General features: G+C 42.1%; 1 protein-coding gene across 3 annotated transcripts in view; it reads left to right on the top strand.

Annotated features, from left to right (window-relative positions):
* The first annotated feature begins 2,902 nt into the window (after nt 1–2,902).
* The window catches only part of ACO1 (aconitase 1), a 39,618-nt gene continuing 15,891 nt past the window's right edge, over nt 2,903–26,629 (top strand). For 2 of the 3 annotated variants that reach the window (XM_064140003.1, XM_064140005.1), the window contains exons 1-10: nt 2,903–2,973; nt 15,653–15,773; nt 17,277–17,445; nt 18,971–19,108; nt 21,099–21,168; nt 21,277–21,460; nt 23,299–23,438; nt 24,409–24,580; nt 25,031–25,131; nt 26,131–26,247. In XM_064140003.1, coding sequence (XP_063996073.1) covers nt 15,677–15,773; nt 17,277–17,445; nt 18,971–19,108; nt 21,099–21,168; nt 21,277–21,460; nt 23,299–23,438; nt 24,409–24,580; nt 25,031–25,131; nt 26,131–26,247 — 1,188 coding nt within the window. In that variant the 5' untranslated portion in view covers nt 2,903–2,973; nt 15,653–15,676. Of the gene's footprint in view, nt 2,974–3,013; nt 3,117–15,652; nt 15,774–17,276; nt 17,446–18,970; nt 19,109–21,098; nt 21,169–21,276; nt 21,461–23,298; nt 23,439–24,408; nt 24,581–25,030; nt 25,132–26,130; nt 26,248–26,629 lie in introns of those variants that run through there. The other variant, XM_064140004.1, reaches the window with a different exon arrangement.

Below are 26,629 nucleotides of genomic sequence, written 5' to 3'. Positions count from 1 at the left end.
ACACTTCAGAGGAAACTGCTTTTATGTACCTTCTATCTCACCACGTGGTGAGACAGTGGAACAGGTTGCCCAATGGGGTCATGGATGCCCCCTCCCTGGAGGTGTCCAAGGCCAGGTTGAATGAAGCCTTTAGCAACCTGGTCAAGTGGAAGGCGTCCCTGCCTATGATAGGAGGGCTGGAACTACATGAATAGATTTAGATTGGATGTTAGGAACAAGTTCTTGACCGTGAGGGTAATGGAACACTTGAACAAGCTGCCCAGGGAGCAGTTGAGGCCCTCCCCTCCCCTCCCCTCCCCTCCCCTCCCCTCCCCTCCCCTCCCCTCCCCTCCCCTCCCCTCCCCTCCCCTCCCCTCCCCTCCCCTCCCCTCCCCTCCCCTCCCCTCCCCTCCCCTCCCCTCTCTCCTCTCTTTCTTCCCTTTTCTCTTTTCCTTTTTCATTATCAGGAAGTGACCTAAAGAGTTATTGAAGGAATTTATCTTATCAAGAACACACCGAAATGCATTTTTTACTAGAAGTTATCTGGCTTCTCATACCACCAGAGTTACCTACAGTTTTATGGCATCATGAGGAAAACATGGGACTTCTTCTTCCACTGCCAAACTACAAACATTATTTTGTTCTGACAAAGTCAGTCTCATGAACATCTATCTCTGGCCAGAAGTTTGAGAGCATTATGAATGAACGTCCAATTACAGTCCAAGTCAACCATTTGTTAAAGCAAATCCTGTGTTCTAAATACTCATGGAATTCCAAATACAATAACAGTACATGTGAATTATTCTGTGAGATACTTAAGGTGAACAGGAAACAGGCCAAGCAAGACCTTGAATGATAAAAGTGCTGTATTTTGGAGATGACAGGATATTTAGATGTATCAAGTGAGCGAACAGCAAATTTAACTATAGAGGGGCCGTAGAAGTCTTAACTGTACCACCAGAAACAGTAGCAGGCATGCTAAAGCCAGCACTGCAGTATTCAGTTTACAAAAAAAACTACACAACGTATCTTATTTGCTAGATTCTGAGATCCTGTGAGTGATTTTCCCTGGTCTGCAAGTTTCAGCTGAAGAGTGTGTAGGCAGGAGGATCTGCCAACACAGGTTGGTAAGCAGGACTCCAACCTGTAAACAACCAGGAGAGCCACTCTGGCTCTTCTTGCATCCTTCTTTCTGATTAGAGCAAAGCATTTCCATTTCACTCCCTGCATCAGCTGGCTCACCTGAAACCTCCTCCTTTACAGTAAAGCCAACAAGTAGCTCTGTATGCTATTGGCCTGAGCATTTTTTTGGGGGAAAAAAAGGCAAAACATGACCGTGTCTTCTTTTCCTACAGCTCTGACTCAGTGGTTATCAAGTCTCCTAACCACAGCTCTCTAAAACTTTCTCCAGACTTGTGGGGCACATGTACACTTACTCCATGCAACTCCTCTTTCCTGTTTAACTGCTGATTGATACTTAGATAATTAGATGCTTTTGAATTTACTTTATCCAGGCCCAAACTGCACAGTGGACACTGACAAACACCTCATTGCATGAAGGTATGGAGGTGACGTTAATCAGGTCCCCTAGGACACCCTGTACTATGACATTGTTCTTCAGTAGCGTCATGCTATTGATCTTGGACAGTTTATAAGTAACAGGATGGTTTTGCCCACAGCCTGGCCAACAAGCTCTGCCCCAGGAAGCAACCAGAGGTCCCTCTCACATAGCACTGCCATGAGGAAAGAGTACCTTGAGTAAGGAGGTGACCTCAGCAAGACCCCTTCATTTTCAGGTCTGTTTTCAGTTTATTTTCTGGTTTGTTTTTAGGTCCAGACCTCAGTGATGGACCTTTATGATGCCCTCCAAATCCTGAGCAAACATGTGGGCAAGGAGAAATGACAGCACATGCACTTGCACCAGGAATAGTGTGGTCAGCAGGTCTAGGGATGTGACCGTCCCTTTCTTCTTGGCATGGGTGAGGTTGCATCTCAAATACTGTGTTCGGATTTGGGCACCTCACTGCAAGAAAGAAACTGAGGTGCTGGAACAGGTCTAGAGAAAAGCAACTAAGTCGGTAAATGGCCTTAACACAACTCTAATGAGGAACAACTGAGAGAACTGGGGCTGTTTAGCCTTGTGCTGGTCTGAAGCTAATTGGAATGTTTCAATGAGAAGAATTAGATTATAGCCTGTGAAAAGCCTTCAGAAGAGGAGGCTGAGGGAAGACCTCATTGCCCTCTACAACTCTCTAAAAGGAGGTTGGGGGTTGATCTCTTTCCACATGCACCAAGTGACAGGATGAGAGGAAAAGGACTCAGCCTGTGCCAGGGGAGGTTCAGGCTGCATGATAGGAAAGATTTCTTCACAAAATGGGTTTTCAGGCATTGGAACAGACTGCCCAGGGAGGTGGTGGAAGTATTGTGCTGGCGGATGTGGTTCAGTAGTAGCAGCTTAGCAGTAGTGGGGGATTGTGAGCCCTAGGCAAGTGACTGGGTTTAATGATCTCCAAGGTCTCTTCCAACCTCAACAGTTCCATGATTCTATGAAAACTCAAAACATATCGAGGCAAAGCACAACACTGCCTGTTTCACAGGCCTACCATCAATGGCTTAGTCCACTGCAAACAAACGCCTGACTCGACCCGGCCTCGGACCTAAGCACCACCCTGCTTACCCTCCGAGCTGGAGAGCCACCCCGCTACAGAGCCCAGAGCTCCCTCGCCTTGTCCCTTTCCCCGGGGACCAACCCAGACCGGCAGCGGCTCAGTGAGAGGCGAGCCTGTCAGGGCGCTGCGAGCATGAAGGGGAAGCTCGGGAAGCTCTGCCCGCTCCGTGCCCGGCCGTCCGCCGCCCGGCTCGGCCAAGCAGGTGCCGCCGCCATGCCTCCGCCCGCCGTGAGGGCGGTGGGGCGGAGCCTGCCCGCCCCTTCGCTCCCTGCGCCTGGCGGCCCCTGACGGCTAGCGGTGGAGGTCTGCTCTTCCTCTCTCCTCGGTGAGTGTGGGCCCTGGCCTCGCTGCGTTCCCCCAATCCCGGGCCGCAGCTGACTATCCGGACTCCTTGAGGCTGCTTTCCCGGCGGTGCTGGGCCTTGTCGGCCGCAGGGGAAAGCGAAGAGGGCTGAGGGTCGCTGCTCGGGTGAGAGCTGAGACGGGTGCGGGCCCGGGCGGAGGGCGGGGATCGGTGGTAAGGCCGGCCAGGCCGGGCCGAGCCGGCGGCGGGACGCGGGGGTAAGGCTGGCTCCGTTCCCTGTGTATGGACTGGAGGGGGACGTCAGAGCGGCTCTGTGCTGCGGTAGAGAAAAGGCTGCGCTCGGAAGGCATTCCCGCGGGCAACTTTGTGACACCGCCACCGAGAAAGAGCGGGTTGTGCGGCTACCCCGCCGCGGTGCGAGGGGACGGGGAGCGGAGCGCCTGGCCATCTGAAACTTGGTCCCTCCGAGCCCCGGCTTTGAACCGCTCACGCTAGCTACAGGGGTCAGCTTTTGGAGAGCTGAGGAGGAAGAATACATGTAGTTAAAGGAGAAGATCAACAAAAAGTGGGAAGTTGTGCTGCTCCATCCTCATCTAGGCAAAGCTTTTTCAGTATGTTTCCTTGAACAATTCCAGTCTTGTCTAAGTTGTATCTAAGTAGAGGACAATGTATAGCACACATCTGAAGCACACAGCAACCCTGCTGTATTGTACAGCACCCTAATGAAACTTCATCATAATTAGGTAAGACAGAGAAGGGATAGAGAAAAAGCATTAGAAGGTGAAGCCAATTTTAAGGTCCATTTTAGGACAAGAGGAAATTGCTTCAAGTTGCACCAGGGGAGGTTTAGGTTGGACATTAGAAGAAACTTCTTCACTGAAAGGGTTCTCAAACGTTGGAACAGGCTGCCTGAGAGGTGGTTGAATCCACTTGCCTGGGACATGTTTTAGCACCAGACTTGGTAGAGTTAGAGAGTGACTTGACTTGATGATCTTTTCCATTTGAAACAATTATGCAATTCTGTAAGATAAAGTGAGAGGTTTTAATAGTTCAGGGTTTTTGTTTGTTTGGTGACAGAATCATCAATTTTGAATTCTTGGTGCAGTTAACAGGTGTAGTCATGGAGGCTGTAGCACAGATGCAGGTGTTCGCCTTGTGTTCTAACCTGGCTGAGGACTGGGTGTGGAGGTATCCAGTATCAGAGTCTGGATTAGGTGTATGTTTGGATTAGTCCTCTATCTGTTTGCATTGCCATATTTCATAACACCACCACCGTTTCCTCATTTTTTAACTAGAGTTTGTACTTTGATACTTGGTTTCCACCTCTAAAGCTAGCACAAAGGTGAGGGGAGGAGAAGACTGAGAGGCTCGGACTTCAGTATTTGTTGATATCAGCAGGAAACTTGGTCTAAAACAGAAGATTCTCCAAACAAGTGGAATGGAATTAATATTTCTGAGCACTCATCACGGTTGCCATTGTTCAGACTGGCTTATTATCAATCCACAATACCTAAGTAAAGGAAGACCACCCTAGAGAAATATTAACATTGGAATGTTTATTTAGTGTTGCTTTGGTTAAAAGCAATTGTGCTCCATCAGAATGTCCTAATAAACTTCTGGGGATTGTTAGTTGTTCAAACAAAGTAAAAGGAATTTAATGTGCACAGAGTAGGAAGTGCAGCGGACACCACGTGGTGTGTGTGAGGAGTAGTTACACAGAAAATTGTCAGTAATTTACTCATCCTGGACTTTGTAAGATAGAGGAAGCTCATGAGGAGGCTTTCAGTGTATGAAGGAATCTGGCCACTTAGTGGTGCTTTGCAGAGTGAACTGAAAGCCCTATGGCTTTCAAACTGCTTTTAAATTGTATTGTATCATATTGTCATTTTAAAAATTTCTTTCTCAGGTTCCCTTTAGCCAGAGAATACTACACTCCCACTTTGATAATATTAAAAAAAGTGTTTCTGGTGTGTTGGAAGAGCTGAAATACTAACTCCAGACAAACAGTAAAAATAGTGGCAAATCTCTTTTTCAAGTGTTTTCCAAAGCAGAATGTCACTGTTGAATCTCACTACATAATAGCTGGACATTTTCTCCCTTCCTGAAGTAGTGATACACTTAAGATCACTGGAAGGTTATGAATTGAAGAGTGGTTTTGAAACAGAGAGAGGGTAAAGAGGAGTCTGAATTTCCAGTGTGCTCTGTTTCTGTAAATAGAGGATTTTTTCAAGCTTCTTACCTGGAGTTCTGCCTTAGGGAGTGGCTACTTCGGAAGATTTCCTTTAGGTATTTGGCACTTTGTTGCAGAAATTGTGACATCCCACCATAGTATGGTCAGGAATCCAAAAGCTTGTGAGGGAGGGTGTTTAGTTTTGTGGGGGGGGTTTGTTTAGCTTTGTTTGGTTTTCCCTAGCCTTTTTGAGGAACACTGTTCTGAAATAATCAAATTCAAAATGTTGAATTAAAAATGTGTTGTTGGAGCTTTGCCTCCTCGGGGAGCTTGACCAGTAAGCTCTGGTAGCAGCTAGTTGGAGTTGGTGAAATCTTGTCAAGATACTTTCCTGTTCTGCTTACAGACTAAAGCCAGTGATATTTGAAAACTGGATGCATCTGCATGAACAGTTGCATAGCTACTAGGATTGCAGGCAGAATTTTTTGTTCTCAGAAAATTATTTTTTGTTATTTCCAGAGTACAAATTCAGGATTTTCCTGAAATGACATGAGAAGTTAGGACTTCCTCCCCATCATGCCAAATTTATTTCTAAACAGTAGTGGTCCTGTCATCAGTTCTTCATCCTCACAGGACTCCATACACCTATTTATCCTGGATATCCTTGGAACAGTTCATGTAGCAGGTTGCACAAAAGGAGTTTTATAGAGGTGCAGAGAGAGCAGTTTACAGAGCTCATACAATGGTGATGGCGTGAGTAGAGAGGTGATTCACTATGCTCCCATTTTATTTTCACTTCCCAAGCACCTCTGTAGTGTTTCTTACCCCCTTCACATGAGCCTTTTGAAACAAACAGACCGAGACTGAGATGTCTTTAAATCCTGCCCCTTGAAATTGAGACCAAATTTCAGACCAAACCTTTGTACACACTTAGAGCATGCTGCATATTCCAGACTTCTTCCAGCACTTCCTGATAAACTTACCAGTGGAATTTTTGTGTGGTATACTGGATTTTGTATTTATCTTTTTACTAACATGAAAAGCTACTTCTTTGTTAAAACTAGTCCATGTTGCATATTTGTTAATGTGCACTCTAAGGCTGCTAACATAGGGGAAGTGAGCTGCAGGTTTGTACAGATGTAGGAAATAGGTTAAAGTTCAGAGTTGCTCTTTCAGGGAAAAAAAATAAGTCAAGGGTTCATTTTTTAGTGTTCTGTAGCCTCCAAATAAGCTTCTCTCTAGTCTCAGGCATAATACTGCTCATTTTCCTGTAGCAAAAAGAAAATTAGTCTCTACTTTTTAACTGGGACGCTCAGTGGTGAGTCTGCTGACACAGCATTCCCTTAACACTTATGCCTGCTTAATTAGGATCTGGATTTTGTTAACTGTAAGGCTAGATTGCATTCCAGAGGCTGTCTGAGAATAATAGATAAGTGTGCTTGCCTGGATCTCCAAAAACTGGTGAGGTATATATGAAAGAAATGCTTTGGCTGCCCCTGAAGCAGTAAGTGAAGTGTTGAAGTGATGGAGGAGTTAGCATTTGGCTTTCCAGAGGCATGACTTGGAGATTAATATCCATATCCTGAAACTGGGCACACAGCTTTCTTTAACAACCTGAAGGTTTGATTTCACAAGCTACATCTTTGAAATAAATCTTCAAATCTTGTGTGTGCAAGGCAGCACTGCCAACAAAGTGAAGTGGTCATAACGCTTGTGACCGCCTGTAAAATCCGCAGATGATAGGAATATGCACTTATTAAGCTTCCCAGTGCACTGGAAGTTTAGTACATTATGGTTCTGGATAAATAAGTAAGTATTTTAGCTTTCCAGTTGCAGTTTTAGGCACCAGAAGAAAACAGAAAGGTCTGCAGTCCAGAGTTCTGTTTATGTTCCAGTTCAGAGTTCCTCTTGAGTTGAAAGGGGCTCCTTGAAACTTTGCCTGGAGAGTGTTGTAAAAAAAAAAAAACAAAAACAACGAAACAACAGTATTGCTACACTTTTGTTCAGTGTGCAGTAATGGTGCAGTTTGTACCAGCACATAGTTGCTTAGTCAACAAATTGTTAGTGGGCATGTCTTTAAGGATTACAGCGATGGACAAAGAAACACAAAGATTCTTCTCAAATCTCTGCTAGAACTGAAAACCTGTCTCTTGCTACTTAACAGCAGTGCAGCACTGTGTATTTCTTATATAGGTGCCTTATTTGTCACAAGTGGACTAAGTTAAATAGTGAATGCTTCTCTTAATCACAGCAAAAAAAGTGTCCTTATTGCAACAGTGGCTGCACTCATCTGTTATGTGCACATCCAAAAGTAATTATAGCTAGATACATGATAAAACAGGACTCTGCTTGTTCTAGTACTGGTGTTGAATTTTGTCCAAATGCTTGGGGCATTTGTGGTTGGGTTGTTTTTTTTTTTTTTTTTTTTTTTTGTTATTCTTTTTAATTTGGGTTTTTGCAGGAATGTTTTTAATCTGTTTTTTAAATACTTTTTTTTTTTGTTGTTATTGTGGTAGTTGCCTTGGAGTAACAAAACCATTTTTCTTAGGCAGCTTAGATATTTAAGCTAAATTTTCTTTCAACTACACAAATATCTATATAAGTTTTTTGAAACTGAACTGAACTACAGATGGATTTACTCACAAAAGTTTTACTCCTGCAGATACCTGACTAATGCAGGAAAGGTTATATTTACGTGTCATAGATGGAGACTCCTGGTAACTTGTTTAACATGGATTTTCTTTCCTTCTTGCTTTGTAAGCAAGGTAGATTTACAGAGAGCATACTCAACATGAGCTGGTGCTCACAGCCCAGAGCCAACCATCTTCTGGGCTGATCCCCAGCAGCATGAACAGCATGTGGAGGGAGGGGATTCTGGCCTTCTGGTCTTCCCTGCTGAGACACCCTTCTCCACCTCTTTACAGTGTTGGGGTCAGTTCTGATGTCCACAGTACAGACAAGTACATGTTGGTCTGGGACCAGAGGAGGCCACAGCAGTGCTGGAAGAGTTGGAAGGCCTTTGCTGTGAGACCAGGCTGAGAGAATTTGGGCCGTTAGCCTGGAGAAGAAAAGGCCCTGGAGAGACCCTGTAGCAGCCTTCAATTATTTGAAGAAGACTACAGAAGGGCTAGAGAGGGCCTTTGTAAAAAGGCATGTAGTGACAGGATGAGAGGTAATGGTTTCAAAGTGGTAGAAGCTGGATTAAGGTTAGACAATAGGAAGAAATTCTTCCCTATGAGAGTGAGGAGGCCCTGGAATAGGAAGCTTAGGGGGCTTCAACCCTAGAGGGAGGGGTCCTTGAGTAGCATGTTTTAGTAGGAGGTGTCCCGGTTCATGGCAGGGAGTTGGGAGTAGGTGGTCTTTAAGGTCCTTTCCAATCCAAACCACTCTGTGGTTCTGTACTACAATTCCAGTAGGACAGAAGTTCCTACATGGTGGACTTGCTGAGTGATCTGTGTTCATGGCTAAACAATCTGTAACTTAGGTAACTGAACAGTAGCCCTCAGTTACAGCAGTGCTGTTTAGCTGGGTACAGTGCACAGTGAGGACTGACAATGCATGCTCACTGTTGTCTTGATGGATTTACAGCTCAATGGCCTGCTGCTCTGCTGCAGTCCCCCTTTGATGTTTTGTTTTTACTTGATTTTGCTGTTTAGAAGTGCTGGTCATGTACTTAGCAGCTGAGTACAGATAGCACACATGTACATACTTCAAATGTCAGTCAGTTGGGAGGACAAAACTAAGATAAATAATTTGAGGGAGGAGAGTAGGAGGAGGAGTAATTGCAGTGAAAGGTGTAAAGTCAAATTCAGTGTTGAAGGAAAATGATGTGTTTTCCAAGGAAGGCATGAGAGTTCTCTGTGTCTTCTGCCTTATGACCAGTTGAGGACTTCAATCATAACAGTCCTGCTAGGTCACCTCTCCTTTTCCCAGTTTTCAGATGAAAGTTTCTCCATAGATTTCCTGCAAGTGCTGGCAAATCTGAACCTTCCTCCTTTTATTAGTAACTGATAAAATACCTTATTTGTTTTGGATGCTTGTAACATTTTCTAGCATGTAGTAGGTGTTCAAACTAAACTACTCCTGTGCTAAAATGTGTGCTTCACAGTAATAGCTGAGAATTTACCCAGTCTCCAGGGAAAAAACCTTTTACTACTTGAAATCCAGTTTAGTTTAGATAGTGGTATTTAGTTTTATGAACAGAATCTTAAAATTCACTCTTCTTGGAAGAAACCTCCAACCAGTCCAACCTTCACCTCAGTATTTAAGGGTCAACACTAAACCATGTTGCTAAGTGCCAGGTCCACACACATGTGGACACCCCCAGGGATGCTGACTCCAGCGCTGTCCTGGACAGACCATTTCAACATTTGAGAACTCTTTCATTGGATAAATATTTTCTAATATCCAGCCTGAACCTCCCCTGACACAGCTCAGGGGTTAGCACCCTCACGTAATCTGAAAGACAGCAACAAAATAACCAAAGATGGAAGAGAAAAGGCAGTGGTGGAGACACATCCTTTTACTTGAGTAAAATTAATGTGTTTATGCTAAAATGCTGAGTGGCTGTGCCTATTCTGTTACTGCTTTATGGCCTGAAGCTTAGAAGTTGTCTTATCCAGAGGGTTTTTTACTTCTTTTTTTTTTCTTCCCCTGCAGGTCAAACAAAATACATCTGTGTCCTTGGGTTGTCCTCATGCACTCTTGTAGTGGATGTGATTATTACTAATCAGGAGTTTTGGCAGCTCTCATGTCATGTAGTACAGCAAGAACATGATTTAGTATCAGCATGTATCTTAGCAGAAAACTACTCCCATGTGCTAAGTTCTTTTATTCTGCATGGGGAGAGATGGATGTGCTCCCTTGAGATCCCTGAAAGAATCCCAAACCATTGGTGTTGCTGCTATTGATCTGGTACATCAAATGAAGATAATAACACTTAGATTTTTAAAGAGATTTTTTTTTCTAGTAGTGTGAAGGAGATTGCTTTTTTAGCCCAAGTAGCTGTATTCATGTTGACTTTCAGGCTCTCTTGCAGTTCTAAAGTGAGTAGAGTAGTTTGTGAAAGTCTAGAACAGCTCTGGTGTCTTCAGTTTCTCTCTTGGGTATAATAAGAGACTAAACAACATACTTTTCCTTCTCCACAGCCTGCAACAGATAATCTCTGCAAGTGTAAAACTTAGAGTTTATATCAGAAAGCTTCCTAATTCCATTAATTTCTGTTAAATTGTAGTGTCTTGAAATTGTTCTGGGTCACATTGCTGCTTTTAAAGGGCCCTGAAGTAGAGTTCAGGACCCACAGCCCATGAAGAACATGCTTTAAATAATCCCACAATTACTGAACTGAGTCCTTTATCAGTAGAAGGTGTTGTGATTTGACTAGTGCTGTGTTTGTTGGATACTCAGAAAAGCTACATCAGCTGAGGATCTGAAACCAATGCATGCAATGTGTTTAAATCTCCTGTGAATGCCCTTGAAAAAAACCTTGATTTTAAATTATAGTAATTCTTTTTGTGAAGACTGTTATGTGCTTTAAGTGTATTTTATTTAGTTACTAAGATAAGACAAAGGAAGAGGAGACTACAGGCACCTTTTTTTCCTTTTTTCCCCTTGAGCTGCTGCATGCTTCCTGTGCAGTGATCATCAAATGGTGTAGAGATGCAGACACACAGTACAGGCAGTAGGTATTTTTGAACTTATCTTTTGTGGCTAGTATACATCTGAGCTATCATGGTAAGGCTGAGTTGCTGACCTACCCATTACAGCTGAAGTGAGGAATGTTGTTACTCAGATTTTGCAGTGCAGATGGTTCTTTTTGTGGTGTCACATCATGAAACTTGTGTTGCCAGAAAAACTGTGAACTCTCGGTGTCGGTTCCATCTAGGAACACCAGACAGTGTGGAACAACTGGTACAGTCAAGGTTTCATCCTCATCTCTGAGAGGCAAATGTTGCGTGCTCAAAAGACATCTTCCTTATTTTGTATTTGGAAATATGTCACCTCCTCCAAATAAGTTTGTCTGTCCTGCTGTTCATGATTAGAATCCTTCTACACTTCTGCTTCTCTGGGAGAGACAGAAGTGTTGCTGGGAGAGAAAACAAACCCAAAATCAGACTCCTGTGATGACTTGTGTGGGTGGATTCAAGGCATACTTTGATGAGATGGAGGTAGGTGTCAGAGTGTTAAGCAGCTGCATTGATGTAACAAGGTAAGTGGAAAGCAATATTGGTAGGGAGCACAGCTTTAAAGATGATCAGCGTTAGCATGAGCCAAATTGTCAGTGTTCACAGAATTAGTAGGTGCAGGAAGGGCTAGAATAAAACTATTGTTTGGCACACTTTTCATAAGCCATGCAACCCTGTGGGAAGGTTCTAGTAATGAGATTCTCCTCTTATTTATTTGTTGCTAACTCCTCAGTTGAGTCATTTTCATAGATGTCAGTCAGCTGAAACACCTGGAGTCCTAGGGTTGTATCCAGAATTACACAAAAACTGAAGAATGTGTGTCTGGGTAGCTGAAGGGGAGGAATAACTTGAGCTAGAGTTGTTGGTGCTCATCCTGGCCTTGGAAAACAGCATTTGTGTGGGTGGCTGGTGGCTGCTTGAAACGTCTTAGTCTGTACTTCTGCCATCCTGAGGGATGTTGTGTTGAATCCTATTTCAGACTTGACCTCCATGTGAACAGTTCTGAGGTTGTTAGGCAGAAGTTCAAGTGTTTTCCTTGGTACATGTGACCAGCTCTTACCGTGATCATAAGGCACTGGCCATGGTCACTGCATGTGACCCAGTACACAGCGTCAGTCCCAGGCAGGCAGATGTCCCCTCTCCTGCCTGCTGGCCTGTTTGCTTATTTACATTGCAGTGCCTATGAAACGTGAATAAATAGTCTCTGCTGCAATCATGGGTTAATCTGTACCTATCACACTGATTACTTAAAAAATTGTGGTGTATTCAGTCTGCAGAGTGATGCTTTCTCACATCTTTTGGTGGATCATTAGCTGGAGTTCCCTGCTTTGGCCACTTCGTTTGTAATTTACTGTCTGGAAATAGTAGGTGATGTGACTGAGGCTTTTTCAGCTCTGTGACATTTGCCCTAGCAATGCTGCAATTTGTGTTTGGATTCGGGGTTTTTTTGGTTTTGTTTTTGTTTTTAAATAGATGCTTTACCTCTTTGCAGAGATTTCTCACTGTCTTACAAGGTTCTCACAGTTGTTGCTACCAGTGTGATTAGGCAGGTGAAAGGCAGATATGTTCTACCCTGCTCTGGTGAGACCTCACCTGGAGAACTGGGTTTAGCTGTGGGGTCCTCAACACAGCAAACACATGGGCCTGTTGGAGCAGGAGGTTGCAGCAGTGACCGGAGGACAGGAAACCCTCTGTGACACTTGGCTGAGAGAGTTGGGATTGCTCACTCTGAAGAAGGGAAGACTCCAGGGAGACCTGATGGCCTTTTAGTTCTTAAAGGGTTCTCTAAGGAAGCTGACAGATTTTTATCAGAGCCTGTTGTGACAGGACAAGGAGTGATGGTTTGAAATTAAAAGAACGAGACTCAGACTAGATACAAGGAAGAATTTTTTTTATTCTGGAGGTGGTGAGACCATGGCCTAGGTGGGAGATGCCCTATCCCTGGAGCCATTCCAGTTCAGGTTGAACATAGTCCTGAGCAACCTGTTCTGGTTGAAAATGTCCCTCCTCATTGCAGAACATTTGGATTAGATGACCTTTGAAGGTCCCTTCTAATATGAAACATTGTTTGATTCTATGATTCTATAGTTAGGCCTTGGTCACCCCACAATTTGGTATATTCGTGTAACTCACTGATGAAAGTAGGTTTGTGTTGAAGTATCTCATACTGTGAACCAAAACAAGCTGTGTTCTGGGAGTGGTATCAGGCAAAGAAATGTTAGCAAGTAGATAACATGTCATAGCATCTTGAATTGCTGGTGGGACTTGCCAAGACACTTCCTTGGATGGGAAATGTTATAGCTGCAGTTTATACTTAGATGAGAATATGTGAACTGAGTACAGTGGATTTGTTATGGTCATACAAAAACAATGACCCCCCTGCTTTATCTGTCAGAGAATATTTCAGTGTTTTCTGTCTTCAGCCACCCTTAGACTTTCCTGTGAAAAGCTGATACACAAACGCTCTGTACTTGGAAGGCAGAAAATAAAGCTCATCAGGAGCACAGCTGGAAAGAAGAGGAAGTAAACAGTTTATTTTGACTGTGCTTAGTTGTAGACGCACAGAGATATCTGAGAAGAGGAATAGCTGAGTAATTCATGCTATTTAAAGAAGGCGACACCTAAAACTTGGTGAGCGTGTGTGTGGGATGGGTATCTGCAAAGCTGGGTAAAGGAATCTCACAAAGTTGGACCAGGTGATCCTTGGAGTCCCTTCCAACCTGTCATTCTGTGAAAGTGACTTGTAGATGGAATGGTGAGAGGTTACATTTGGAAGGGTTGTGTTTACAGTCTGTTCATTTGAGTATTTTTCTGCCTTTCCTGTGTGTTCAGCTTTTTATCTAGAAACATAACACTGTTTTGTTTGATAGAATTCTAGATTTTTTTTTCTTTCTTACACAGTATCTTGGACCTTCTTTTGCCACTGTTTCTGCTACCTCTCCATCTCAGTCTAACCTTTAACTTGGTGGTTGTCTTCAAGTTACATAAAATATGATTTGTGCTGGAATACTTGAAAAATCCTCCTTAAATGTATTGCACATAATAGTGTTCTCTGAACAGCCAGTGAACCTGACAGGTGAGATAAATTAATTTGTTCTTTGGCCTTGCATTAACTGTTCCTAACAAGTACCGACTTTGCACATCCCTTTGTACCAGATGTTCTTGAAGCCATGTCAAAGGGTGTGCATCGCATACCTTGTTGATTGAAAACAAGAGAAGATAATATTACTTGAACGAAGACAGGAACAGTGCTGTGGGAAAACGTAATAGATCTGAAAATCGTGTCTGTGATTATTTCTCTTACAAAAAAAAATCATGACTGGGAGTGTTGCCAGGCACTGGAAGAGAATTGTCCTTACTGTTAAATTATTAGCTTGCTCTGTGGCATGTGTTGGCCTGGGCAGAGTTCACATCTTAAGAGTGTCATAGGAACTGTTCCGTTAGGCAGTTTGAGCGCAGTTCACCTTCTCTGGAGATTGAGGATTGTTTCTAGAGTGAATTGAGACCTCTTTATGCTAATTGGCCTATAAAATTCTAGGCCTAAGTGGTGTTCTTTACCCAGTAAAACATAAGTATAGGCGCAAAAAAAAAGACAGGATCTGTGTCCTGGTTTGAGCTGAAACCAGTTCTCTGTTTAGGGATTTCACTTTTCAGCTCAGTCTCTCTTAAGTAAGTGATGGCACTTTCTGAAGTCATTGGCAATAATAGTTGCAGTAGCTGCTTCTAGCTGTTCTAATACTTGATGTTTAGAGTTACTACCAAGGAGCAGGCTGCTTATGTTTGCTCCTATGGAGATCAAGGTCATTGCTAAATCTTGTGCACTATTTTGGGGATGCAGAAAGTGAAAGGGTTGTGAGTAAAAAGATTACATTTACAGGCATGAATGGACAGGCCAGGTGACCCAAAACTGGCCAACAAACTACTTCATTGCATGTATGTCATATTCAGTGTAAAGCTGAGGGATCACAAGAGTCAAAACTCTTCTGTGGCTGCTGTCCGAGGAGGCCTCTGACCATTCTTCTGCCCGAGATCCTACTCTGTGACTTCGTGAATCTTGTTTCCATTTTCTTCCAAGTCCTGCCTATATATAATACTGGTATTTTACATTTTTTCCCTATTTTCTTACTGATTTTGTTATAATTTTGTTAGTACTATTTCCAGCCTGTAGGTTTCTCTCCCTTATTCATATAACATTCTGCAATGGGAGAGGAGTTAATAGAGAGTGTCTGTCCTTCATTTAATAGGCAGACCAGCCTCAACCTGTGACAATCTTGAATTAAGATGGTGTTTACAACAGAATCTGCTGTAATTTTTTTTTTTTTGGCAGTGATGTGAACAAAGCTCTGAAATCAGGGAAGTCTTTAGCAGTCAGGGTTTGTAATTTTAGTTGTAACACTTTCTGGCTCAAGTAAAGCTATTGTGTTTTCTGGATTAGGTCTACTGTTTTTGGTTTTGAATGTGAGTGCCTGTCTGTTTAGCTTTAGGCCAGTGCCACTTAAGAGATGGGAACATGTTGTGGTGGTGCTTTATGGATTACAAAGGCACAAAAGGCTGTCTGGAAGCACTATAAAGAAGAGAACTGTGCAGTCCTTGAAATTTCTCTGTAGAACATATGGTGTGTCCGTGTTTTTAACAATGCTCTTGTCCTCCTGCAGGTCCTTTATCTCTGAGGACCTGTTACAAAGTAGGTTTGTAGGGGAAAGGGCATGACTAACACAGGCTATGCAGTATATTTTTGTCTGGCACAGGTCTTGTATGTGGAACAGGTGCATTGTGGGTCTGTGGGATATGTACATTGTATGTGGAAGAGATGTGAAAATGACTTTGATTTTTGTTTTGTGTCTTAGGGACACTAAGCATCTTGAATAACCATGAGCAACCCTTTTGAACGACTTGTGGAGACACTGGACCCTAAACAGCCTCAGAAGAAATTCTTCAATCTAAGCAAACTTGAAGATGCAAGATATGGTAAGTTGACAATATAAGGAGAGTATTTACTTAACAGTCATAAATGTAACCTGAGGAGACATTGCAACATGGGATGGTACTTGGAAAGAGCTATGAATTCAAAAGATGGTTCTTGGAATCAAAATTTTATCAAAATCTTAATTCTGGAAATTTAGAATTACAGAAAAACTGGCAATATCAGAGTCTTGCTTTCTCAGCATGCTATGCACAAACAATCTTATTTCTTGAGTGTATAATTGATGAGGAAGGCGAGACTGAAACTAAGAGCACAACTTTTCTTATGTACTGTGAAAGGCTGGAAAGGACCTGACACTGATATGACTAAATCATCCTAAAAGATTGTTCAGTTGTAAGAAGTAGTGTCTGGAAAATCCTTTCTGAGGAAGCTTTTTCTTCAGTTCTTCTGAAGAATGTACATAACACCTTCCATGTCTTACAATCCTGAGTTTATAGCCGTCTGATGGGTATTTTTCCTCCTTCAAAAATTATGGAAAATTCAGGAATATTTCCTGTGGATGCCAGTAGTCCATGTCCAGCACAGGCTCAGATGCTGTGTATATGAGAAATGGATGAATATTGGACTTGGTGTGTGAAAGGCATAGAGGAGTCCTAAGAAATAGACAAATTTATTTATGGTATTGCCAGCTGATATGTTCCAGGATTCTGAGAGTGACGAGCTCCAAATTCTTCAAGGAAAAAAGGATGCAGCTCTCACTATCCAACAGAAAAATGAAATTTGGCAATGGAGGAATGAGGCAAGGAAGGAAGAAGACTTCAAAAATGCCTCAAACAACAAAACAACAAAAACCAGCAAAACCAACCAGGCCAAAAAAATCCCAACCCCAAACAAAGTTACTGTGAATGGCTGTGTCCTGAATAATAGTTGGCTTTTTTTCTTTTACGGTAGCAGCAGTGGGGTCCTAATGTGATTAAGCAAGTTTGCCGTCATGGCAGGCTCTTGTCAGGACTGCTGTAATAATACTTTGTGTCATCTTTTATAAGTGTTTCTATCTTCAAGTAAAGTAAGATCAGCAGACGCATAGTCTTACTGCTGGTTTAGCCTCATTCTCCATCTCTGGAGAACAGACTACCCAGACCTCTAAAGCTATGCTTCCCAGCAAAACAGGTAGAAAATTACTATTTTCTCTGGTATATTTGTATGACTGTGATCAGTGACAAGAATGAAACTGCAGAGAAAGAAACTGAGTACAGCATGCTTTTAGAGTAGTATTGCCACAGAGGATGGAATATCTGTGGAGAAGAGTCCTTCCAGTGGAGATGTCCACTGTCTCACAGGAGCCAAGATAATCTATCTGCTCAAAGAACTGAATGGAACAGGTCAGTTTGGAGTGACCTCCTGACAAAACTGGAGGCTAGAAAAGGGTCTGCAATAAAGCCTTGTGAGAATACAAAGACCTGTCTGCCCCAGGTGTGGATCTGTGCACTTGCTGGCATGAGTCCAAAGGTCACAACTGATTTGTACCTTGCCTGTTACCCATGCAGCATGCCTGCCGTTTTCTATTCGAGTACTCTTGGAAGCAGCAGTCCGTAACTGTGATGAGTTCCTGGTGAAGAAGGCTGATGTTGAGAATATTCTCAACTGGAAAGCAGTGCAACACAAGAATGTTGAAGTGCCATTTAAGCCTGCCAGAGTTATTCTGCAAGACTTCACGTGAGTCTGATGCTCTGCAAATCTAGGAAGAGGAGCTGTTGAAGGTGTAAAATGCTTGGCCTGGAGTGGAGGGGTGAGCTGAGGGGAAAAACAGCAGCGAAAGGTTTGGGAAGACTTTTCTCAGCTTTCCTGGATGTCATGCTACAGATTAATAGTGGGAGAGGCAAATGCTTATGATACAATGAAATGCTTTTGAAATGGAAAAATAAATTTGTGACAGTCTTCAAAACAGAGGGGAAGAAAATGGGATAAAGTGCATCCAAAGAGGGCATTCAGAGTTTAGAGGTTTTATTGTTGTTGGTTTGTGTGTATATATGTCCCTTTTATTTTTCCAGGGGCACTCTTTTCAGTTTTCTACCCTTTCCAATACTCATTTCTAAGCCACATCATGGTTTTCCTCTTCTAAGTCAGTATTATTCTAAATGTACTGTTAAAGACTCCTCTGCTGTTGAAAAAAAAAAAAAGTCTGCGTTTTCCCAGAAATGTGAATTGGGCTTTAGCCTGGGCCTTGTTCCTACAAGAGGAAAGAGAGCAGATATAGGACGAAATGCTTTATTGTGAGGGCAGTGAGACTCTGGAACAGGTTGCCCAGGGAAGTTGTGGATGCCTCCTCCCTGAAGGTGTTCAAGGCTAGATTGGATGAGGCCTTGAGCAACCTGGGCTAGTGGGAGGTGTCCCTGCACATGGCGGGGGTTTGTGTATGTGTGTGTGGGTGTTGGAACTTGCCCTACCCCAAATCCACCTGAGTAGTATAACATTTGCTGTTTTTCTTGGAATATGCATCTCCTGGAATAGTAAACTGCTTCAGAACACTGAGTGTTAATTAGTTTGAGTTTAAATAATGTGGACCGATTTTTATGTTTGTTTTTTTAAACACTCAGGATTCTTACAGTGAAAATCTGCAGGAATTGCAAATCCTGTTTTTCTTCTGATGGAAAACGGTTTGATGGGCACTTCTGCCAGCTCCCTTAGGACCCTTGCGTGTATGCCATCTGGCCACACAGGCTGCGATTCTATGATCCTTCTTAAATTGTTTCTGATATATTTAAAAATATTTAAAAAAAATCTTAACAGTACAAATATAGCAAAGAATCAAAGAAAGGACAATGTTGTTTCCCCCCTGCCACCTGCCTTCTATTTTTAATCGTCTTGCAAGGAGAGGGAGAAGTAGAGCAAGAAAAGATAAACCAGATCAAGGTCCTAGACAAATGCTGGCTGGGACTAAGCTTCCAGATTCTGAGCCAAGCGTGTTGGACCACTTCTGTAACGTGATGAATCTGTTTTTTGCTTTTCGCTCTTGCAATGCTCAGAATACAGTTACTTTATTTTTTGCTCTTTCTGATTTCGTCTTACTTAAGGGCATGTCTTTGCCTTAGATTTAGTGATGCCAAAACTCTGGGTAAGGTTGCAGTTTGCTTTGTGTGAGACAACAGTTGTCTGTTCTTCATCCCAGGACTTTGGTTGTTTTTGTTGTTTGTTGTTTTTTCTTTTCCAAATTGCTTCACATAATTGTCATCTGTTTTAGTGGAGTACCTGCAGTGGTTGACTTTGCTGCCATGCGTGATGCTGTAAAGAAACTTGGTGGAGACCCTGAAAAAATCAATCCTATCTGTCCTGCTGACCTAGTGATAGATCACTCCATCCAAGTTGATTTTAACAGAAGGTAAGGATACAAAATAACTCTTACTTCCTGATGGTAGTACATGAGATGGATCCAGTTACTGATAATAAAGGTATTTCCATTGGTGATATTCTTAGTGTGTGCAATGTAACATCCTAGACTCTTAAGGGGTGTGTGACTGTTGTATCAGTTGCTGTGAGTTAGAAGGAGGAATTTTGTTTTTTCATTACTCAGCAGCACAAGTCAGGACTAAATGCTAATAGAAATAGCCTCAGTCCAAACTACGATGATTGTAATTTTCCATAATAATACTGCATTATTACTAGTTTTTCAGAAATAGCTTTTTTTTTCCCCACATGCACTTCTTTTACTCTCTAGGGCTTTTTGAAATGACAAGTGAGAATGTTTCCTTTCTTACTTAAATAAGAATAGACTTAAGCTGCCCTATTCTAGCTCCCAGAATTTGTTTGCTAGTTCAGAGACTCCAAGCAGAATGCGAAGCACTGATTAGTATGGGGCCTTGTGAATTCAGGAAAGAAACTTCATGTTGTTGCATCCTCAGCTTGCTACAAAGAGACAAGCACTCCCTAGACCCACAGTGAAACACAAGAACTTTGCAGATGTTACTTTGCTTTTCATGGTATCTAAACGTGGGTATATTGAATCACTCTTTCCATTACGTATTTCTCTGTTGATTTCCCTCCACTTTCCAAACTCCCGAAGGTTTGGGTTTTGGGTTGTGGGGTTTTTTTTGGTCTGCTAAAATGCTCTGTGTATTTGTTGTCCTCTCTAAGACATAGTTTTGCAGCAAGCCACTGAAGTTACAGCATTGCAAAGAAGAAAATTCTAGAAGGTGGAAATTAAAGCCCATAAAGATAGTTTCTGTGGAATGAAAATACAGAACTTCTGAGCAGAGGTGTCTTGTGAAGCCCTGCTTCACAGAAAAATGTTGCTAAACAGCTTTAAAATATGGCGCTCATATTTTCTGCAAATTTTTAACTGTAGACTATTAAGGATATACAGGTTGTTACTGATGTTATGTCATAAATAGCAGGTGAGAAAAAAGACCCAAAACTGCTGACTTAGTTTACTGCTGTGCATCAACTGCCTTTAACTTTTTTTATTTTTCAGAGGGGTTTAGAAAAAAGGTGCAAAATTAGAAATAATCATGTAAAGATTGATCCCTGAGTTAATAGATGTGCTAGGACTGATCTGTTAAATTAGAAACCTATACTTTGTTTGCTTAGTTGGTTTTGGTTGTTTTTTGGTTGTTTGTTTTGGGTTCTTTTGTTTTTGTTTTGTGTTTTTTTGTCACATAGTTTTTAAAGGTTTTTAGGAAATGGTGTATTTCTTTGTGAACAAGATGTGCCCTCTAGGACAAAATCAACTATTATGATTATTTTCCTGCATTATATTAGTATTTATTTTGTATTATCAATAGTATCCAGCTCTTCTTTTTTTTTTTTTTTTTTTTTTTTTTTTTTTTTTTTTTTTTTTTTTTTTTTTTTTTGCTAACTACTTTGTCACAGATTTATTTGATTTCTGTTAGGCTCATGTATGTATGGAGAGAACATTGGCAAGCCCTGCACTTCAATTCTTTCAAACTTTTCAGCCCTAAGTTAGGCAGCTGGTTCAGGTGAAAAGTTTGTTAATCCTATATGCTTTCAAACAGAAGATCAGCACTTTATCAGCAATGATAACCATCTTTCAAACTGTACTTATGTTCCGATTTCTATTCCTGTTCTGCTGATTGCTTCCAATTTAGCAGCTTTTCCCAAGCTACAAATGTTAGGCCTGCTATATATTTAATATGCAGATTAGCACTTAGATTTGAACCAGAATTCAGATAATATCTCTGAAGATCTCTTCAATTATTGCCTGCAGCTCACAGATGCTATGAGGTTAAAAACATGAGATTGATCATTATCAATGTCAGTAGTAACTTTCTTTTCAGCCTTTGGGCTATATTTGACTAGACATAAATTTCAGGTGGAAACTTTTGTTTTTGACTGCTGACTCTCTTCACTTGCAGATCAGACAGCTTGCAAAAAAATCAAGACCTGGAATTTGAGAGGAACAAAGAAAGATTTGAATTCTTAAAGGTACCAAAAGACTTAATCCTATTTGCATGGAGAAAAGTGCAGTGAACTTGTATTCTTGAAGTGCTCATGTGCACTGAAATTTTTTTCCTCCAATTCCTTCTGTTTCAGTGGGGCTCTCAGGCCTTTAAAAACATGAGAATTATTCCACCAGGCTCTGGGATCATCCATCAAGTGAACTTGGAGTACTTGGCAAGAGTGGTGATGGATCAGGACGGCTACTACTATCCAGACAGTGTGGTGGGCACTGACTCACACACCACCATGATTGATGGCCTGGGAGTGCTTGGCTGGGGTATGAACAGTAACATTATGAACAGTGTGTTGGATGACTGATGAGTTGACTCTGACAGGCTGGCAGGGTCAAACTACGCTCACTTGCTAGTGTCTGGTAGTGCTGGACTTGTTACATACCTGTTCATGGTAGGCCCTCAGTCTGTCAACTAACCTGTTTGAAGGTGGTTCAGCACTTAGTGAATGGAGTGAATAGTGTCACATCTGACACAGAATTACCTTTTTTGACTAACATGGGTATCTCATCTTGCATTGAATAAATTGGAAATCAGTGTTCAGGACAATTTCAGAACCAGAAATGGGAGAAAGGATAGTATGATACAAAACTGGGAGGAGTGGCTGACACCCTGCCAGGATATGCTGCTATTCAGCTACACCTGGACAGGCTGAAGATTTGGGTGGAGAGGAACCTCATGAAGTTTGACAAGGGCAAGTGTAGCAGCCTGCACACGGAGAATAATAATTCCATGCACCAGTGCAGGTGAAGGATTGGCCTGCTGGAAGGCAGATCCATGGAGGAGGACCTGGGTGTGCTGGTGGATAGACAGTGCAGTCACCAGAAGCCACCAATGTGCTCTTGTGGCCAAGAAGGTAAATATTCTTCTGTGGTGCATTAAGAATAATGTTCTAGCAGGTCAAGGGAGATTCTTTTCCTTCAGTGCTCTGCCCTAGTGAGATCATATCTGGAGTGTTTGCCTGGACATTGTGATCTTGGGCAAGCTCCTGTAGGACACCCTGGTTTTAGCAGATGGGTTGGACTAGATCATCTCCAGAAGTCCCTTCCTACCTTCATCACACTGTAATTCTGTCAGTAGTGTTTTATCATACACAGGCGGCATGCAATTATTTTAGGCAGTTTGTTCCAGCTCAGTATTAACTGAGCTAAACAAAAAGTAGAAGGAGATTTTAAAGTGGCAAGTAAACATGAGAGAGACTTTCAATAGGCAAAAGGTTATAAGACTGCTGCCAATGTGCTTGTAAACATCGTGGGTTTTTTTATATGGCATGTGACTATCACACCTTGATAAGTTACCGTATTAAGTTAGCTAAATGGAATAGTCACTTGAACTGGATCCCTCTAATACTGAAGGTGTGCTTCCATGAAGGTTCCCACCTGCACATACCCAAGTGCTGTTGAACATAGATGTAAGGCAGATACTTCTGTCCTAAGTAGCTTTTCTGTTAGTATTTTTTTAGACTAGTCCATACTCTTGACTTGAAAAATCTTTCTTTCTCTCAAAACTGCTTTGAAGTTTTTTGTTTGGTGACCAATAGCCATGGTCTGCCTACATTTCAGTCACAGCACCGCATATTCTTTACAGAAAGAGTTGTTAGACATTGGAACAGGCTGCTCAGGGAAGTGATAGAGCCACTATCCCTGAAGGTACTAAAAAAATGAATAGATGTGGTACTTTGAGACATGGTCTAGTGGTCATGGAGGTGTTCAGTAGAAGGTTGGACCTGATGATCTTTTCCAACCTTAATAGCTCTGATTCAATGCCATGTCAGTCATTCTTTCTTTACACATTGCATGTTTAATAAATAAAGCTTTTACATCTGTTTATTGTACAACCCAAATAGCCTCAGAGTACGTTACTTGGCTTTACCAAATACCGTTTTTATTAAGGATGAAAGTATGAAATGGAAATAAATTTCAAAGCCCAACCTTGCAGAAACCGAAAATGAGGAGTGCCTCTTAGCAGATGGCTAAGCTCTATGGTTATCTGTATTCTTTCCCATTTCACACCTTCAATCATGGGTCATCATCACTCTTGGGTTTGTCTCTAACACGTTGCTATCTCTCTGAATAGCTGGGCTGTGTACTCCTATTGCCTGCAGGTGTTGGTGGCATTGAAGCAGAAGCAGTCATGTTGGGCCAGCCGATCAGCATGGTGCTTCCTGAGGTAGTTGGCTATAAGCTGCTAGGAAACCCTGAGCCACTGGTGACATCCACTGACATCGTGCTTACCATTACCAAGGTAATATGTCTGCTGTTTTGCTATTACTGCTGGAAGCTGTGCATATTCTGTAGAACAGGGCTGGTGTTCTGCATGCTTAGGAGCCCTGTCTCTGCTTCCATGTAGTCATTTTGGAGCTATGCTGCTCTGTTGGAATGATCTGCCCAAGGACAACTGCAAATTTCCTAGGAAAATCTGTTTCCCAGAAGCCAGGCAAAATAGCACAGCTGATACATCATGGCCCGTTCAAATCCTCATCTGGATGAACAGGCCTTGTAAAAGGATCTTATTTCTCTGCTTCCTCAAAAGAAGCACAATGGCTGTTTTTTTGTGAAATCCCCACTTAAAATGTGGTGAAGTGGGCAGTGAGTGCTGCAGTCTCATTTCTTTGACTGCAGGAGTTTGGCTTATGTTGGATGTCCTTAATATATTTATTCATAGAATCATATTTATTCACTCTGAAGGTTGTGACTGAACTTAGGAGTATTACTGGGTTGGCATTAATGTTGTTGGAGGTCAGAAAACTGGTACACATGTTCGTCACGGAATGCTGTCTCTGTAGAGAACATCCATATGAGGAAAGCCAGTAGTTTTCTGTGAGTTCATCCAGATGCTGTCCAATCATTTACAGTTTGAATCACGTTCTTGTGCAGTTGGTTCATCGTGTTTCCCCATCTTCCTCAGTTCGGTGGTAGAAGACCCCCTGCTGCCCTCCCTTAGAACATCATGCTGAAAAGAACACAGTTGTTCTAAGATAGACTTCACTTGAAATGAGAAAAAGATAAAGTTCATAAGGAATACATCCTTGTGTCGTACCTTACTGTTGAAAGTTTAGATCTCTGTATCCTCATCTTCACTATTTAGTTAACCATATGAAACCAGGAAGCTTTTTTAATAGAAGTCAATTGAAGTCGAAAGCTGGATTTCATGACACACATGCTTCGGCTCTTTGGCATTTAGCAGTGACACAGACACCATATTTTTGTTACAGCACCTTCGCCAAGTTGGAGTTGTGGGTAAATTCGTGGAGTTTTTTGGTCCTGGTGTAGCCCAGCTGTCAATTGCTGACCGAGCCACCATTGCCAACATGTGTCCAGAGTATGGAGCAACAGCTGCCTTTTTCCCAGTGGATGATATTAGCATTGGCTATTTGATACAAACTGGTGAGTGTGAGATGGGAACAGGAGTTAAATGTATAGCCGAAAGCAAGGGCTCTGGGTTTATAATGTGCAGCCAGCAGTGGGGTTCAGCCAGGTGGAACCTTCTCTGAGCTTGAAAGCATTTTTTATCCATACTTGCTTATGCAGAGTGTTTCTTGTTCTTAGTGTCCATTTTAGGGAGAGCTGAGTTTTAAAATGTTTCACAGCTGTCTGTGTAGCCCTGCCTGAACCTAGCCTGACCAGATGGCAGAAGCCAGAACCTGCAGTTTTTGTTCTGCTAGAGCCACTAAATCTGCTCAGTCTTTTTGTTCGTAGTGAGTATGTGATCTTTGTGCTGAAAAGGTCAGTGCAGTATGCAGTATGAGCCGTGAAATAGCCTGAGATTTTCCATTCTCTTTTTATAGTTCTTCTGTTTCATTCACACTTACTTTTTCATGCTGTCTCTCACCTTAGGCCGTGATAAGGAGAAAGTTATGTGCACAAAAAAGTACCTCGAGGCTGTGGGAATGCTAAGAGATTTCAAGAACTCCTCTCAGGATCCAGACTTCACGCAGGTTAGAAGCTCCTTCTGGCTCCTTGCCTTATGCCCTGTCCTAATTTAATGTGACAATTGTCTGTTTTTTCACAGAAGTTAAGATACAATCAAGGGATTCCTTATCCTTTATTTTGGTCCACACAGCTGACTTAACTTATGGCCTAGTGGAATAAGTCTCTCCAAGTATGAAACGTGCGCATAGTTATCAGTATAGATTGACTCTCAGAAGAGCTCTAACTACTGCAGATTCTGCAGTTTGATCAATGTAGTTTTGAGAAGCTCAGTCCAGATTCAAGCAGAGCTATAAAGATAGTATGGATGTCGACTGTGTAATGCTCTTCCCAGTTTGACCTTTCTGTTTAGCAGCTTATTTTATTGTGTGAATCAGGACACTTAGAAGCTCTGTGTGGCAACCATAGACCACACAAGCCATTTTCTGTGCAAGAAAACAAAATTTTACTGTGTCCAGGAAACTCAAGAGTAGTCCTAGTTTTCTCTACAGTAAGAGTTTATCTTTTAACTTATGTTCAGGTTTGCATGACTATTCAAAAAACTTAATAAATATGGAAAGATGCAGCACTATATAAAAATAAAGTTGAAACATGTCTCTGTTTCATAAGACTGAATGTTTTCTCCAAGGTTGAGATGAGTAGTCTGCTCCAGTTTGTGCCAGTACCAGGAGTTCTTTGTATCATTGTTTTCTGAAGAGGACTCTGCTGATAGCTTGTGAAGAGGATGTAATTCTCAAAAGCATCTACATTGTTTAGATTCTGTAGTCACACACTGGATTTTCAGTAAATGAGGTACTTTTGAAAGCCATACCTCGGTGCTGGCAGGGTCTAAAAATAGAACTGTTTCTTGTCTTCTGATCTTTCCCTTCTCATATGTCTGATAATTTTTGGAAACAAAGACATGTAGATTTAGCCTTGGTTCAACAGCAGAGGGAAGCATACGTGTGGCTTAAGTGGCTTCAAGCTGTCAGGCAGTGCTGAACCACTCTGTTTCCCTTACTGCATAGGTTGTTGAATTGGATCTTTGTACCGTTGTGCCTTGCTGCAGTGGACCAAAAAGACCTCAGGACAAAGTTGCTGTTTCAGATATGAAGAACGACTTTGAGACTTGTCTGGGAGCCAAGGTAAGGATTTGGAATATTTGGGCATACAAACTAATGCCTGACTCTGAAAATTGTCTAGCTTTCAGGAGCTACATTTTGGGATTAACTTGAGTGTTTATTTACCTATCGAAGGTGTTCATGTCCTATTGAAGCAGCAGTCGTTTCTGACTTTTAGATCTGCGTAGGGCTAACATGATTTTGACAGACAGTAGGGGATTCTGAAGAGCCATAATCAGTGCTGTTAGTAGAGGGCACTAAGTAGCTGCTACCTGGCTCTTGAGCTTTTCAGGCAGGTTATGCCCCAAGCTCCACAAGACAGTTCTGTGTTCAGTATTGAATTTGTTCAGCAGATCATATCTGCATGTCTCTCAGCGATTCATGGTGGTGGTAAGGGGCAGAAAAA

This window comes from Pogoniulus pusillus, chromosome Z, assembly GCF_015220805.1.
Source record: "Pogoniulus pusillus isolate bPogPus1 chromosome Z, bPogPus1.pri, whole genome shotgun sequence".
In the NCBI taxonomy this organism is placed as follows: Eukaryota; Metazoa; Chordata; class Aves; order Piciformes; family Lybiidae; genus Pogoniulus; species Pogoniulus pusillus.
This window is presented reverse-complemented; position numbering and strand designations above follow the sequence as displayed.